Source organism: Miscanthus floridulus, unplaced genomic scaffold (assembly GCF_019320115.1).
Source record: "Miscanthus floridulus cultivar M001 unplaced genomic scaffold, ASM1932011v1 fs_688_1_2, whole genome shotgun sequence".
Classification (NCBI taxonomy): Eukaryota; Viridiplantae; Streptophyta; class Magnoliopsida; order Poales; family Poaceae; genus Miscanthus; species Miscanthus floridulus.
In genome coordinates, this window is record NW_027097116.1 from 1426 (window position 1) to 16877 (window position 15452).

The 15452-nt window shown below is 45.9% G+C and overlaps 2 protein-coding genes across 4 annotated transcripts; one reads left to right on the forward strand and one right to left on the reverse strand.

The window, feature by feature from the left end:
- Positions 1-803: 803 nt before the first annotated feature.
- On the reverse strand, positions 804-2734 carry LOC136532700 (V-type proton ATPase subunit E-like). 3 transcript variants are annotated; one of them, XM_066525294.1, is made up of 7 exons: positions 2583-2732; positions 2383-2502; positions 2105-2205; positions 1826-1982; positions 1534-1757; positions 1348-1447; positions 804-1247 (listed from the first exon to the last, which is right to left on the reverse strand). In XM_066525294.1, the coding sequence occupies exons 2-7, from the start codon at positions 2482-2484 to the stop codon at positions 1209-1211; spliced, it is 723 nt and encodes a 240-aa protein (XP_066381391.1). In that variant the 5' UTR covers positions 2485-2502; positions 2583-2732; the 3' UTR covers positions 804-1208. The 3 variants fall into 3 exon arrangements, with proteins under 3 accessions (XP_066381391.1, XP_066381390.1, XP_066381392.1); XM_066525293.1 differs by having other exon boundaries at positions 2383-2734; XM_066525295.1 differs by having other exon boundaries at positions 1534-1733; positions 2383-2730.
- Positions 2735-5250: 2516 nt separating this feature from the next.
- On the forward strand, positions 5251-7610 carry LOC136532701 (uncharacterized). Its single transcript, XM_066525296.1, has 3 exons — positions 5251-6243; positions 6437-6442; positions 6556-7610. Exons 1-3 carry the CDS (start codon positions 5251-5253, stop codon positions 7399-7401), a joined length of 1845 nt encoding a protein of 614 aa, XP_066381393.1. The 3' UTR covers positions 7402-7610.
- Positions 7611-15452: the final 7842 nt, after the last annotated feature.

Consider the following 15452-nt stretch of genomic DNA (forward strand, 5'->3'; position numbering starts at 1 on the left):
CTCAGTCGCTTTGGAACCCGATGAGAGGTTGATGACCCAAAAGCAGTTGTCATCTACTCTCTATACTCATTTTTAATATAATATAAACTTCTCATTTTATAAACAAATAAAATTAAAAAAAACTCTAAAATTCTCTATATCTCTAAACCATGAAGTGTGCTATGTATGCTAGAAATAAAAGCTGAATACTAGTTTTGAATAACTACTTTAACCTTCCTTCATCCAAATATGTAAACTTTAAAGTGATTTTGAGCTTAAACGGCTTATAAATAAAAAAATCCACCATAAAAAACCACATATATCTAGTCCACAAAATAAGATATGCTACTGATAAAACATGAGAGTATAAAGTTAGTAACCTTTAGAACCGAAGAATCGATGGAGCAATCGATGAATCTTGTGATTACCGGCGATGAGGAAGAAGAGAGGCCGACGATGAAGCAAGAACACTGAGGTCGAAGTGGCTCGGGCTCGGGGAGGAAGAAGTGGTATATAAGAGGGGATCTTTAGTCCCAGTTGGAGACACCAACCGGGACTAAAGGTCCATTTCTAGTCCTGGACGGAGCCTCCAGCTGGGAGTAGACTTTTACTCTCGGTTGGAGGGACCAACCGGGAGTAAAAATTAATCTTTAGTCCCGGTTGGTAGCTCCAACCGAGACTAAAGGTCCCCTGCAGCAAAAGCCTGCCACAGTAGCAGTTGGGAAGGGACCTTTAGTCCTGGTTGGAGCTACAAACCGGGACTAAAGGTCTCTCTAGTCCCGAGCGCGAAAAATACCGGGACTAAAGCCAAATTTCGAAGTGAATCAAAAGTCGTTTATCTACTAGTGCCGTCTGTAACTATCCTAATAAAGTACACTTGACGAACAGTACACGTCCATCAGATTTCAAGAAGTAATACAGAGTTACAGACGCTGACAACTGGACTAAAAAATAAAATATAAAATGTTGGCAACTTCCTCAGTAAAACATTACAACTTTTTGTGTTCTCCTCAGTGAACATTACAACTTTTTTGCTACATGCTACACTTCAGAACGGACATTTACTGTCTCGAAGGGAAACAAATAAAGAAGCAGCAGATCAATCGATCAGCTGTTGAGCATTTTGGCAGTCATTCAAGATATCACTGACAAAGAAACAACCGAGTTTCAAGTTATGAGGAACCGCTTCTGATTTATTTCATCAGAAAAGAATAGATTGAATAAAAAATTTATTGGGATACTTGGTGGCTGAAGAGTTTCTTCCTGATCTGCAAGAGGAAGTCAGAGACATCATGAGTCTCTGCCAACTGCACACAACTGCTGCAATGCAGGAGGAAATCGATAAGGAAACAACCATAACCGACACACCTCAGGAAGCTTTTGCCTGAAGGAGACGCTGAGCCTGGCGTCCAGCGTGTTGTCGCAGACGATCTTACCGTCCTGGGATGCAAGCACCACGCCGCCGGAGCTGTTTGTTCGTCATCATCAGAAGCATCAGTTCATTGGTAATGGCAGCAACATGTAATAATGTAATGTAACGTCGTGAGTAAGTACCAGGACGGCCCGTGCGCGTCGTCGCGGCTGCTCCTCTGCGGCGGGAGGTAGAACTTGCCGTCGATGATGACCTTGGGGAGGTTGACCTTGGCCTTCTCGGCGTACTCCTTCTTGGCCACCTCCAGCACCGCCTCCACCAGGCTCCGGTCCGTCTCTCGGCACCGCAGCACCAGCGCCGGCTCCCTCAGGCGAAGCAGACTCTGATCCGATCCATCACATCGCCGCTGCCCGTTAGGTTCCAATCAAACGGTGCAGCTAGCAGCAGATTAATTAATTGACAAGCCAAACCGACCTGCACGATGAGGCCCTTGAGGACCCTCTTGTAGGCGTTGGCGTCCTTGGTGACGCGGAGCAGCGCGTCGCCGGCGCTCTCCTTCACCCCGGTGACCACGTCGTCCTGCGCCTGCAGCAGCTTGATGCGCGCCGCGTTCAGCTCCGTCGAGTACTCGCTGCATGCACGCGCGCGTGCGTCCAAGCAGGATGGATTACCATTACCAGCGTGGATTTTGCATAGATGAATGAATGATGAGATGATAAAATGAAGGGATCGATCGATCATCGATCTACTCACATCTTCCGGCGGACGTCCACCTGCTTCTCCTTGCGCTCGTACTCCTGCCTCACCCTCCGTTTCTCCGACTCCACCAGCTGCAGCTTCTCGATGCTGAACTCCTGCATGCAGATGCAGACGTTTAAGTCGTTTAAATTAATGCTCGTCTGGTCGCAAAAGCCAAAAGGAAGGGGGGAAATGAGTCGAAAAAAAAGGAAGGGGAAAAAACGAATCGGAGAATCTTCTCTGCGAGTAATCGGAGAATTTATGAGCACTAGATTTGAAATCTATGTACCGACCTCTTCGGCGGCAACAGTGATCTCGCTGGCTTTCTCGTCGGCCTCCTGCAGGATGAACCGGACCATCTGCTGCACCTGCTTCCCGACGTCGGCATCGTTCATCTTGGCTGCTCTTGTTGGCTGCAAACTCAACCGATCAACGTGTGATTCCTGCGATCGAGAGTACTTGGTTCCTCGAGCGAGCGCGAGATCGAATTTACCCCTCGAAAGGTTTGTGTGCCGTGTGCCTCCGATCCTTCGGCTTGGATGGATGAGACCAAGGAGGAGAAGGAACGCCTACGCGGAGTTCGGATCTGTGCGAGCGTGGCGCGTGGGTGTGCGCGGGACTGACTGACTGAGGGAAGAGGAAGCGACGTGAGGTCGGAAGTGTTCGTTACTTCCGCGCTATATTTGACCTTTGCCTTCAACAAATTGCGCCACCACACGATGCCGTGGCTGGCTCCAAGGACCAGGTCCCGGATGTCCGGACGCAGTTCCCTCGCCTGTGTCCATCCCCGCTCCGACGCGGCGTTCGTCCGGACAGACCTCCTGCTATCCGACGCAGCATCCTCGCCCTCACCCATCCCGCTCCCCATCCTTTCCGATCCACCGCAGCATCCCGCCCCAACCGCTCCCGCATCCGCGGCCTTCCATCTTTGCCACACCACTCTCCACTGTCTCCCGTATCCGCGGCCTTCCATCTTTGCCACACAGCCGCAGCAGCCGGCTTTTTCCGCGTTACTGCTCGGGTAGCAGCACGGCCGCCGAGGGTTTGGGCTTCCTCTACATCTATATCGAGATCTACTCTCGCAACACCAATACGAAAAAATGCAACATACGTCTGAAACAAATAAAAACATTTAGAACATACACTTGCAACATTGTCATTGCAACATATGCAATATCCAAAATAAAACACTCGCAACATACATCTAAAATATGAAACATTTCGAACATGTGCTTGCAACATAGCCATTGCAACATATACAACATCCAGAATAAAACAATTCCAACATACGTCTGAAAACAGATAAAACATACCTCTAAAACATCTGAAATACGTGAAATATACATTTGCAACACGCGTTTTCAGAGCAACATCTCCTTGTTGAAGTCGCACGTAGCGTCGGCCATGACCTTCCTAGTGAGGAAGTGTAGTAGTGGAAGCACCACGGCTCGCGCGGGAGATGAGCGCAGCGAGGCAGAGTGGGCGCGGTAGGGGATGGCAGCGCGGGATGGGGGATCCACGCATCGCGGGATAGGACACGCGGCGTGGGAAGGCGGCAGCAGCAAGACAGAGTGGGGCAGATGGCGTGCAAACGGACGGACATCCGTTTCCCAGCGTTACCGCGCAAAGTATATATGAGCAAAAGTCATGAGATCCACATGTAGACATAACGTGTAGTTTCACTGCTCGATAAAACTGCTACTGTAGGTCGTTTAGATGTTGAAGGATTTTTTCTGGAAGGAAAATATAAAAATCATTATCTTCTTCCTGAGTCTTTTATTATTAGAGGGCTCTCTCTCCCTCGATGAATTCTCTCATCTGTCTCTCTCTGCTTTTTTACACTGGGCCCAACAACGAAAGGATAACCTTCCTAATTCTACGGGCTCACGTTTGCGCTTTTGGACGGATCGCTGAAATCTTGTTTTACTACTGGGCCAAAACGGCCCGAACCTTTTGTGGCCCATTTCGTCTACGCGCTCACACCTTCGCTCTCGTTTTCCTCCCTCTCCTCTCCCCTCCAAGTGTCTCACTCTCGCCGCCGGCTTGGCGTCGGCGCAGGGCAATGCCGTAATGGAGGCCGACAGGCGTTGGCGGCGGCAACGCCGCCGGGTCGGAGGTTTTGTCGCAATCGAGTTTCTCCGCCACGAAGGCTGAGGTCTCCAAGCACGTCGCGCTGACCGCATGGCCATGTGGCGACTTCCTGTTTTACCCACTCGCTGGCTCACTGAACGTGACGGCCCCTTCCTTGTTCCTTCATTTTCCGTGATGGTGCAAGGGTTTCTGACGTAGGGTGCGCAGGACTCTCTGACCGGCGGGAGGTGGGGTTGTTGGATTATTCTGCATCGGTGTGGTCGCACGGACATCCCCTGCCTGCAAGGTGTTTGGGTAAATTCCGACATGCCATTGATTTTCTTTATGCTAGTTGCTGACATCTTAATCCCATGCACGGGAGGCTTCTTGTACATGATCCTCGTTGGCTCCACGCAGTTTAAGAGCCCATTTCTCAGTGTGAATAGGGAGATAGATAAGTAAGCCCATTCTTATTATAGTATATGATTGTGGAATTGACAACGTCATACAGGTTGCTTTCAATATTTGTCTGTTGTGTGCTCCAATTTTGAACTCTCTTGGATAACATTTTAGAACTGATGTTACACAATTCTAGGGTCTTTGACTACTTGTAGAACATTGATTGATGTGGCACAATGGCGATCCTGTGTATTTTGAACATTGGTATAGCGACATTATAGTTTAGGATAAATGTTAGGCTCTCGTTTGGCACAAAGAGCTGTTCTGTTGAGCGTAGACTTTGACTTCAAATAAATAGAAGAGTTTTAACTCATCAACTAACCATAGGTCTGGAGAAACGAGATCTTCTCAGCTGATCATAGGCATTAATCAATTGTCCATGAGTATCGCCTGGTCATGAAGCCAGTATGTTTTTTTTCCCTAGATTGAAGCAATCATTGAATTTTGTCTCTGCAATCACTTAACTCAGTCCATGTTCATGGCATATAAAGTAGCTGAAACATGTCTATGGGAGTATGGGTAATGTACTTCAAAGCTGTCCCTCCTACTCTGAGTGCAAAGACACATCTCCCACCTTAATCTCAGAAGCTGTACAAGAGCAACTCTGATTGGTAGTAGAAGCTGCATCAGGGATGGAGACCCAAGGATGTCAACATGTTTACGGAAATGGAACCAGCATCATACATAACTTGCTTCATGACCCCAGGGGCCGTGTGTTCAGTGTTGAGGCCTTAATGGTTGTGGAAATGGCCCTCTTATGGTTCATTGCTGCTCTTGGATCCTTCCGTCGTCAATCAAGTAGCAGGTGCATTAGAACTCTTGTGTGGGCTGCATACACACTATTGTTTCTCATCTTTACATACATGATTGGGTTCATGCAGTCATCATCCATCAAGATTGACCTGTATCCTGTATGGGCCGTATCATTCTTTGCAGTCCTTGGGTGCACCAACTCTATCACCGCTTTTGAACTTGATGACAACAAGCAATGGATGAAACACTATATTCAGTTAATTCTCTACTACACATATGTTTCTGTTTTGCTTTCGCACATGTCAGATGCTTTTGTAGTTACCAGTGTCACTCTTCTATTCACTGTAACCATCTACAAGAACTTTATGCGAATACAAGCTTCTGCACTGGCTAGCGAGTCATGGTACTCAAGCAAACTGCTTTCTGACTACATGAAGCATGATGCTGATTCAAATGAGTCTGGATATGACCCCATTAGCTTGTCAGGCTTCAATTACCTTGTATGCTGGGTTGGTGCTAGGATTAGGTCTGAGCCTCCTTACTACCAAAGAAAATTTATTGCAACAGAAGATATTACAACAGTTGAGCAGATTTGGCGTTGTGATGGTAGACTGATGAAGTCCACTGAGGGTGCCCAATTGAAAGATATATGCCTTTCTTTTGCACTGTTCCATTTGCTCCGGCGTCGCTACTTTGGATTTTCTTGTTCTGAATCTGGCCTAAAAAAGACTCATGACTTCATCTTTAGAGGGCTATTAGCCACGGAAAAGGATTACAGTAGGGCTTTCAAGGTGATAGAAGTGGAGTTGAGTTTCCTATATGATTTTTTCTTCACCAAGTATGCCCTCATCCTCATGTACTATCGAGAATGTGTAATATTCTTCCTTACCATTATTTCAGTCACATTGACCCCTTTGGTTATAGTGGCTGTAACTCGTCCGCATGGAATACATGGTGATTGGGCCACAATGGAAACCAAGAATGCTGATATTGTTATTACTGTGCTAAATTTAGTGTCACTTGCTTTGCTGGATATGTTGCAACTTATACTGTATTGGTTCTCAGACTGGGGTAAAGTTTCATTAACTTGCAGGTATGTCAGTCATCTCCGGTGGCAAAAGAATAAATTCATAGAGAGGTTACTTGTTTTGCTCTGCAAGATTACATTGCTTCCGAATTAGCAGAACAAGATTGGTCAGTATTCGATACTTGAGTCCTTTGAAGGCGATATTTGTAAGAGATGGTTGAACATTTTCACTAGATGGAGCAGTATCATTTATCTTCATGATCAAGAGAAGATGGGTATTAACATGGGTTGCTTGGTAAATAATCGCAAAGCAGGAATTCCTACCAATGTGCACAATGAAGTCAAGAAAGCAATTGTGCAGTCTCTAAAGGCTAGTGATGGCCAGCTATCCAATGGTTTGTCCTCCTTAACGAGAAATGGTCTACTTGAGCACTTCTCCTGGGCATGCAGGCAAGAGACTCAAACACATGCAATCTTGATTTGGCACATAGCTACCAGCTACTGTGAAATTGCACCACCTGAGTTGGAGTTGGGTGGGAGCAAAGAACAAGAAGATTTTCTGATCCAACGCGATGTTGGCACCAAATTATCAAGATACTGTGCATACTTGGTTGTGTTTGTTCCAGAGCTGCTACCAGATCACCGATGGGATACAAAAACCATATTTGATGAGGTGGAAAAGGAAGCACGTGAATACCTGGGAGGTGTAAAAACGTTGCAGGAAAAGTATCAGGTAATGAAAAACCTGGGAGAACTAGAGGAAACAATTTTTTCGAAAAGCGCAAAACTTGGTAAGCTATTGGAAACCATGACAGATTATTCAACATGGTGGAAGGTGATTGCGGACTTCTGGTCTGAAATGATTCTATTTGTCTCACCATCAGAAAATGTAAGAGGTCATATAGAGCGCCTTACTCATGGTGGGGAGTTCATCACTCATTTATGGGCTTTGCTCACTCATGCAGGCATTGTGGAGCCACACAAAGAGAAACAGAATGTGTAAAAGTTCATTTTACTCCAAACCAAGGTTCGTTGTTGTTAGGCTGTGTGAATTGAACAGAGTTGGTAGTTTTTGTATGGCTGAATGGTTTAGTGAATTGAACAGAGTTAGTGCAGTTGTAATCTTTGTAGTATTCTTGATGCTTTTTTGTCAACTGAAATAGCGTTTGTCAAAGCCAATTCTGTGCTGTCTAAAAGAAAAGTAAAAATCGGTGTGCTTATTCACTACGTTTGAAACTTATGTGTACTTTGTATTATGGGTTTAAGGAATGTTGGGCTGGCTCATCATTTTTTGTCTTTCAGCTTGTAGTAGATGAAGGTTATTGCGGGTCTGTAATTTTCGGTTGTTTGATGTTTGCATTAAATGATTCTTTATTAGGTAAAAAGGGTGATCTTGTGTGGTAGTGCCCCTTTTGTTTATTGGGTGAGATCCCACGGGCACCTAGTGTTTCAGCCTTTTATGTCCATAATAAAATGCTCTATGTAGTTAGCGAACTCTTCACAAGTGAGCTGCCATGTTGCGGACTCTGCTTGGGCTCAATGGGCAAGACAGCGCATCTCTCTGGCAACCTTGAATGGTGATCTCTCTGGCTCTCACTGGGAGGCGTTGCGGTCTCTCCTGCCGCTCTATCAAGCGGTAACCACTGTCTCCATCGGCGATGGCACAAGAACCTCCTTCTGGTATGACGCTTGGGTGGATGACGAGGCCCTCGCTGACCACTTCCCTGCGCTTCACAGCCACTGTGCGCACAAAGGTCTCTCTGTCGCCCAGCTTCAGTCATGCGGTATTGACTGCTCTCAACTTTGGGTGCCTAGATTGTCTCAACAGGCAATGTCTGAGCTAGATGAGGTTAGATCAATTCTTGAGCAGTCCTCTACAACCGCTGAACCTGACTCCTGCCAAGGCCCTTTCTGCCTTCCGTGTGGAAAATTCGACTCTGGAAGCCTGTACAGATTGCTCGAGTCCAATGATGGACAACCGCAGCCGGCAGCTGTCACGATCCTGACCAGATAGATAGGTTTGCCGGCGTGCACGCGCGGCTGGGAGCACGGCGACGGCGCCGCCTCGAGTAGACAACAGAAGGAAGAAGAGGATTCGGAACTAGGTTTTGGTTATTCGCTGACCTCCCATCCTCCCACACAGCGAGTATTTGTTCAGTTCTACGATAAGAAAACAGGCCGAGCCCAGACGATACATCCACGCGGCTCGCAGGCCGTCTTATAGGCCATTTCAGCTAGTGCGGCCCATCCACGAAGAGCAGCCGGAGGCCTGGTCATGACATTTCCCCCTCCTTAAGCAGCAGCGCGCCCTCGCGATGCAAAGCCAGCTGACTGCAGCAGCGATGATGGTACATCCGTAGCACGCTCCTAGGTAGCCCAATGCACTGGACAAGATTCACACTGCAACAAAGCAACCGGTACCGCCCGGTGACCTACCAGATGAAGCCGCTGATCCAGTACCTGGGATGGGGGAAGACCTTCCAGCATGTAGAGAAGCTAAAGCTCATCATCATTAGACAGATTAGTGTTCGGAGGTAAAGCCTTCTTTAGCTGTGAGACATGCAAAACAGGATGAATTTGACAATTTGCAGGTAACTGAAGCTTGTATGCTACTTTACCCACGGTTTGGAGCACCAGATATGGTCCGAAGTACTTGTAGGTGAGCTTTTGGTTGGTACGACGGGCAACCGATTGTTGTATGTGTGGTTGCAGCTTGACATAGACCCAATCACCCATAGAGAAGGTTCTTTCCTGGCGATTCTTGTTAGCTTGATGTTTCATGCGCTGCTGAGCGCGAGCCAGGTTGTGCTGGATATGCTGCAACATGATATTACGGGACTGGAGCCAAGCCTCCAGATCAGGAACTGAGCAGGCATCAGTAAGTGTAATGCCGAAGTGCTTGGGCGGATAGCCGTATAAGGCCTCAAATGGGGTATGACCATGGGCCGAGTGGTAGGTGGTATTATACCAAAACTCGGCTAAGGGAACCCACTGAGCCCACTTGTGAGGACAGGAGTGAACCATACAACACAGATAGGTTTCTAGGCACTGGTTTAAGCGTTCCGTTTGACCATCGGTCTGTGGATGATAGTCCGAGCTCATGTTGAGTGTGGTGTCAGTCAGCTTGAAAAGCTCTTGCCATAGGGTACTAGTGAATAGGCGATCTCTATCTGAGACGATGACAGAAGGCATGCCGTGCAATTTGTAGACATTGGAAATGAAGGTTTGAGCCACTGACAGGGCAGTGTAGGGATGGCTGAGGCATATGAAGTGGGCATATTTGGTTAGTTTGTCGACAATGACCAAAATAGTGTCAAATTGCTTGGACTTGGGTAGACCTTCAATAAAATCAAGGCTGATAGTGTGCCAAGCGTGTTGGGGAACAGGTAATGGTTGCAATAAACCGGGCAAACAACCATGTTCAGGTTTAGCCTGGGCACATACCTCGCAAGCATTGATATAGTCAATGACAGACTGCTTCAAGTTGGGCCAGGCAAACAGGGCGCGCACCTTGTAACACCCTAGGTGTTTGGCTCCCACAAAATTGCATTTCATTTCATAAAACATGTGCATCATCTACCTCATCATGTCATTGTTACTGAAACATGTATATGCAACATTCTCAATTATGTTTGTTTCATACTTGATTGCTTGTGAATGGTAGTTAGTGCAACATGTGAATGCAACATGAGTTTCTCATACCTTGAAACATGGCAACATGGTAGTAATATGACAAGTTTAAAATTACAACAAAGTCATGAAACATGTGAAACATGGAATTGCAACATTAGGGTAAATTGAGTGTTTTGTTGTTTCATCACATGTGATACTTAGAAGTTGGTGTAGCACTTGTGTAGAGTGGTTAATTATGGTCTAATACACCTTAACTACACTTAGGGTAATTGATGGGACATTGTTCATGTGGACCAAAATGACTAAATTGCCCTCTAGGTGGAGGTTTGACTTTAGGATGACCTCTAGAGTGACTCTGTTTGACTGATTAAAAAGTCCAACCTAGAAACCTTGCATGGATGTGCACCCTTTACCAAAGTTGTAGCCAATTTATCAAGGAACAAAAGTCTCAATATGACCATCTCAGGAAAATGGCTAGAACATGTTCAAAAAGGGCCCACAAGTCATTATCGAAGGCTGATTCAACACTGAAAATTTTTTCTAAGTCCTAAATGCAGTTTTAGTTTGATTGAGCCAACTTTGGCTTGATACAACTCATGATCCATGGAGAATTAGCTATTGATTTCTAAATCAAAGTTATAGCCCTATCATAGCTCTACAACTTTCATATACATTACTTTCACTAATTCGTCACGGTCTAAGAGATCAAACGCTGTCAACTTCGCCTGTCAGTCGGTTCATTTGAGAACTGAATCGAGTTTCAGACAAGCTATAGTGTTCGACAGGTTCAGAGTTCGACGGCCGCGTGTACGCCGCGCGTCGCCGGTCACCTGATCGCGCTGCCACGCGCCGCGGACGCCCTGGCACGGCCGGCCACGACATGAGCACCCCATGCGCCTGCCGACCGGTTCACAGTCCATTTTCTCCATTCCTTCGCCTCCACCGCACGCAGCAACAGAGCCGCAGCAGCTCCACCATTGCCGACCAAGCTTCGCCGTCGCCTAGCTCGCTCGCCACCGCAAAAACGTGTCGGCCAGCTCATCAATAGCTCCGCCGTGTTCTCCTCTACCTCCACCTCTCAGCCGTGCCGATTGGGTCTTGGTAAGGGCGCATTTGCCGTTTCCACCACCGCCGCCATGACGGGACCTCGCCGGAGTTGGCGCTCCACGCGGCCAACTACCACCGAGGCTTTCCCGTCCCCTTCTCTTTGCTTGGGTAGCATGGTAGTGACCTCTGGAAGCTCGTACCGAGCTTAGCCGTGCCCTACGGGGCCGGACCTCGCCGGAGCTGGCCAACCCGCGGCCGTGCGCCGCCATGGCCGTCGCCATTTCCCTTAGCGACCGTAATAGCCGCAATTGATGGTACCCCTAGATGCGCACGGGTGAGGTGAACACGTTGGTACCGATGGCCTCACCGGAGCTGCCACCGGCGACGAGCTACACCGTCGCTCTTCTTCCCTCCCCTGTCTGTCTCTCTGACTTGCGGGGCCCGCTCGTCAGCAGCCGCGCGCAGGCGGGAGCCGGCCGTGGGCCGCGCCGTGTTTCTGGGCCACGCTGAGTGCTGACGCGCGCGCGTCGCGGGCCGCCGTGTTTTTCCGGGCCGGCCCACCAGTAGCTGGTTAGGGTTCCATTTTGTTTTGTTTTATTCTTTTTCACAGATTTGAGTACATATTCAAAAATGTATATCTATTGGTTGGTAGATCCAAATGATGTGGTTCTAATTTTGTTGAGTCCCTGGTAATGTCTAGTTTATATTAAAAATATAATTTATGCCATGTTCTGTTATGAAAAATGGAGTTGCTAATTATCTCTTTTAATCATGTGGGAAATAGGGGTAATTATATCTTTTTCTGTGTAGCTCCAAATGGCATGAAATTTTTATGGTGTACTGCTCATATCATGAATAGCTTGTAGTTAAATTTTCATACACTTTGGACACTGTATGTAGGAGTTAGGTAATTCTCTTGTTTGCATGGATGGATCTTGTGTGAATTTTCATAATTTTTCTATAGATCCAGTAAAGGTAAAATTTGGTGAGTGCTATTCTTATGCTAGAATGATACTAGGAAAAATGTGAAATCTGTTGCTTGACACTTTTCAATAGGGTTTCCTAATTATGCTAGAAATAGACCTGCCATCTGTTATTTTTGATACGGCAAGTTCTGTTTGTCCAATTGCTTTAAAATTTTTATGGTAGTCTATGTGAAGCATGAGGTAGGTACTGTAATGTTTGTAGATTTTTCTGTACAATTTTACTATATGTTGCTTTAATCACCTAATTAACTAGATAAATTAGAAAAGGACATTAAATAATTTATTTAGAAGTTGGCACTATACTTTCTGATGTTCTTCTGGTATGCACAACAAGTTGGTAAACTTGGTTTGGTCCAACTATGCTTTTGCATCATCACGAAATATTTAATTTAGTAAACCTACCATTTCTGGACAGATTCTATGTTTACTTTAATTCGATTTGGTTAACGTAAGAATCATGCTTTGATGTTTACAAATGATTTGTAGAGAATTTCATAAGCTTTCCAGAATGTCCTCTTGCAAGTCATTTGAATTTGTAGAACTCTTGTTGTGATTGAATTATGGAACTGCTCGTTTGCATATGAAACCTTAACTGCTGATTTAAGTATGCCTTTACTATTCCTAAGCTTGTGGTAATGTTCCTAGGTGTTAGGCCTTTAACTGAAGATGAGCATCTTTATCTTAGGTTATGCAAGTTAGGTAAATTGATCTTGTTCTTCAAGTAAGTTAGATACATGTTTTAAAGTGATTTGAATAGAGCTATTCTTAATCGGTAAACGAGTGTCCAGTGATGTTTTTGTTAAACACTTACTGTGATCTATTCATCATGAGCACCATGTCATTCCTTATGCATCCATGATATTTATCTTGTGCATCGGCATGCAATAGGTGTACCGGAAGGAGTGACACTGCTGGAATTCGAGGAACCGAGCGGGGAGCAGCAGCAGCCAACACCGAAGGTTCAGGAGGTGCAGCCCTCAGGAGAAGTGCCAGACGAGGTCGCCGTTGAGTGCCCGGATCACCGTCCGTGCAACTTTGTGAAAGGCAAGCCCCGGAGCATATTAAGCCTCCTAATTTTCAAAATGCAATTAAAGTATTATTGTTACATATATATATTGTTGCATTAAGTTTAGGTGTTGGATGCAAACACTTGCTGCATTGGTTATCCAATCCTTGTCCAGATATTGATACCCTGAATCCTATGTAGCTCAGGCTCATGTAGTGCTTAGCCCTGCTTAAACGCAGTAGAAGTCAGGTGATTTCCTGTCACCTGCGAGCTTTAGGGATATACATATGGCACGGTTGGCTATATTTGCTATCGTGGAAAAGAACCTGTCTTAATTTGAATTGAAGACCGGGCGGAGGCTTGCCGGTTTGTAGTGACTCCGTCTGTGTCACTTAAGGACTAAATCTTGGAGCCTTTCCTATTCATGTTGAACGCATGCCTCTCTCTTAGTTGGTCGGGTCTGGAGACCGACCACGAAGCCGAGTAGCTCACCTCAGGCCAGGAGTCGATAAGTATAAAGTACGCCTCGGAAGGGAGCCGTAGGCGTGAGTCCAAGGACAGGTGATTTAAAAGTCTTGATCGTCCTGGCAGAAGGGTAATCCCTGAGAGTGCTGGCGCTGATCGAACCCGCGAATTTGGTTCCTGAGTTGTACCAAAGGTGACCCACAGCTACCCTTGCAAAGTATGCCAGGGTGAGAGTTAGGAATACCCCCTCAGCTGAGTTGTAATTCGATTCGAGTCGCCGTCTCTCACCGGTTAGTGAGAACTTGACGGGCTTATCTCCAAAGTAGATACACTAAATAACATAATGGTTCAGGAATGATGGTATGATGATGACAACCTTATTATACCTGCTATGGTTAATATTGTTTGCTCCTAATAAGTGAGTGCTCTAGTACAGGTGCTAATCTAGTGGACAGGTAAATGATGATAAACTTGATGCTAAGTTTAAATTGGTCCCTATATTCATAAGCTCTTTTATGCAACTGTGTTAAGCTAGCCCACCTCATAAGCCTTACATGACCCTTGGTGTCCTTTATTTCTGGTTTTGACGGGTAAGTCTAGCTGAGTACCTTCTCGTACTCAGGGTTTATCTCCCACCTGTTGCAGATGACCAGTTCTACTTTGGTTGCTGCAAGTATTGCCTTCTCCCGGCTGGGGATGAAGACTAGACCGTTGGGCGTGGTCTCTCCTAGTTCTCATACCTAAAGATGTTTTTGTGGGACATGACTAAGATCTGGCAATGTATTTGAAACTATGAAGTTATGTACTAAACTATGTTGCTTCCGCAAATTTGAACTTGGTTTGTAATATTTTATTTGAACTCTGATGGATGTAATCCGAATGCCACTTGTGAAATATTGTAACGAATGATGTGTTGTGTTGAATCACTATGGTCTTGGTTTGTATGTCGGGAGTTGTTTGAAATCCTTCGTGATTTCCGGACTACCGGGATTATGGGAGCTTAAGTACACGAATTTAACCACTTCGGTGATTGTTTTTGTACTTACGTTCTTATAATTTGGTCGGTTCTGTTACACACCTTGTGATAAGTTGCAGTAATACCACTGTGTCCTCCCAGACCACTAGAGTGGAGTGCTAGTAACACTGCTTGGTGGGCTTCTGTATGATTGCCCAGCCAAATTCTATTTTTATACTTGATGAGACCATCAGATAAGGTGAAGCCTTTATCATTGGAGCTAGTGATGCTGAGTTCTGTGAACAGTTGCTTGGTCTGATCATCCTTGGTATATCCTTCCACTATGATCTCTAGCCACCTAGGTGTACTGGTAGAGATGGCTGCCACTGTACTAGGTTCAGCTTGCCTAGATAAAGCATCAGCAGCCTTGTTTTCCAACCCTTTCTTGTACACTATCTTGTACTGCAGACCTAGAAGCTTGAGAAAGGCTTTATGTTGCATCCCTTCCTGTAACTTTTGTTCTCCCAAATGGATCAGGCTTTTATGATCAGTGGCTATACTAAACTCCTGATGTTGCAGATAGGATTTCCATTTGGTAACTGCTAAGATGAGTGCCATGCATTCTTTTTTCATATGTAGATAATGCTTGAGTTTTGGGTCCAAGTGCCTTGCTAATGTAAGCCACAGGGTGGTTGTCCTGGGAAAGCACAGCACCCACTCCTGTGGAGGATGCATCTGTCTCAATGGTGAATGGCTTGCTGAAATCTGGTAGGACCAGAACAGGGGCTGAGATCAAAGCCTGTTTGAGAGCCTCAAAACTCATTTGCAGTTGGGGGGTCCAGTGAAAGATAACATCCTTCTTGAGGAGTTTAGTTAATGGTCGACTGATGAGGCCATAATTCTTGATGAATTTGCGATAATAGCCAGATAATCCAAGGAAACCCCTTAACTGTTTGAGATCT

What these genes read in the sequence shown, in the direction of transcription:
- LOC136532700 (XM_066525293.1), bottom strand. Translation starts at nt 2,484, where the DNA reads ATGAACGATGCCGACGTCGGGAAGCAGGTGCAGCAGATGGTCCGGTTC. An exon ending in TCAAGGGCCTCATCGTGCAG is followed by an intron (nt 1,758 to 1,825) that starts GTCGGTTTGGCT and finishes CCTAACGGGCAG; the next exon opens with CGGCGATGTGATGGATCGGA. An exon ending in TCAGGCAAAAGCTTCCTGAG is followed by an intron (nt 1,248 to 1,347) that starts GTGTGTCGGTTA and finishes TTCCTCTTGCAG; the next exon opens with ATCAGGAAGAAACTCTTCAG.
- LOC136532701 (XM_066525296.1), top strand. Translation starts at nt 5,251, where the DNA reads ATGGAGACCCAAGGATGTCAACATGTTTACGGAAATGGAACCAGCATC.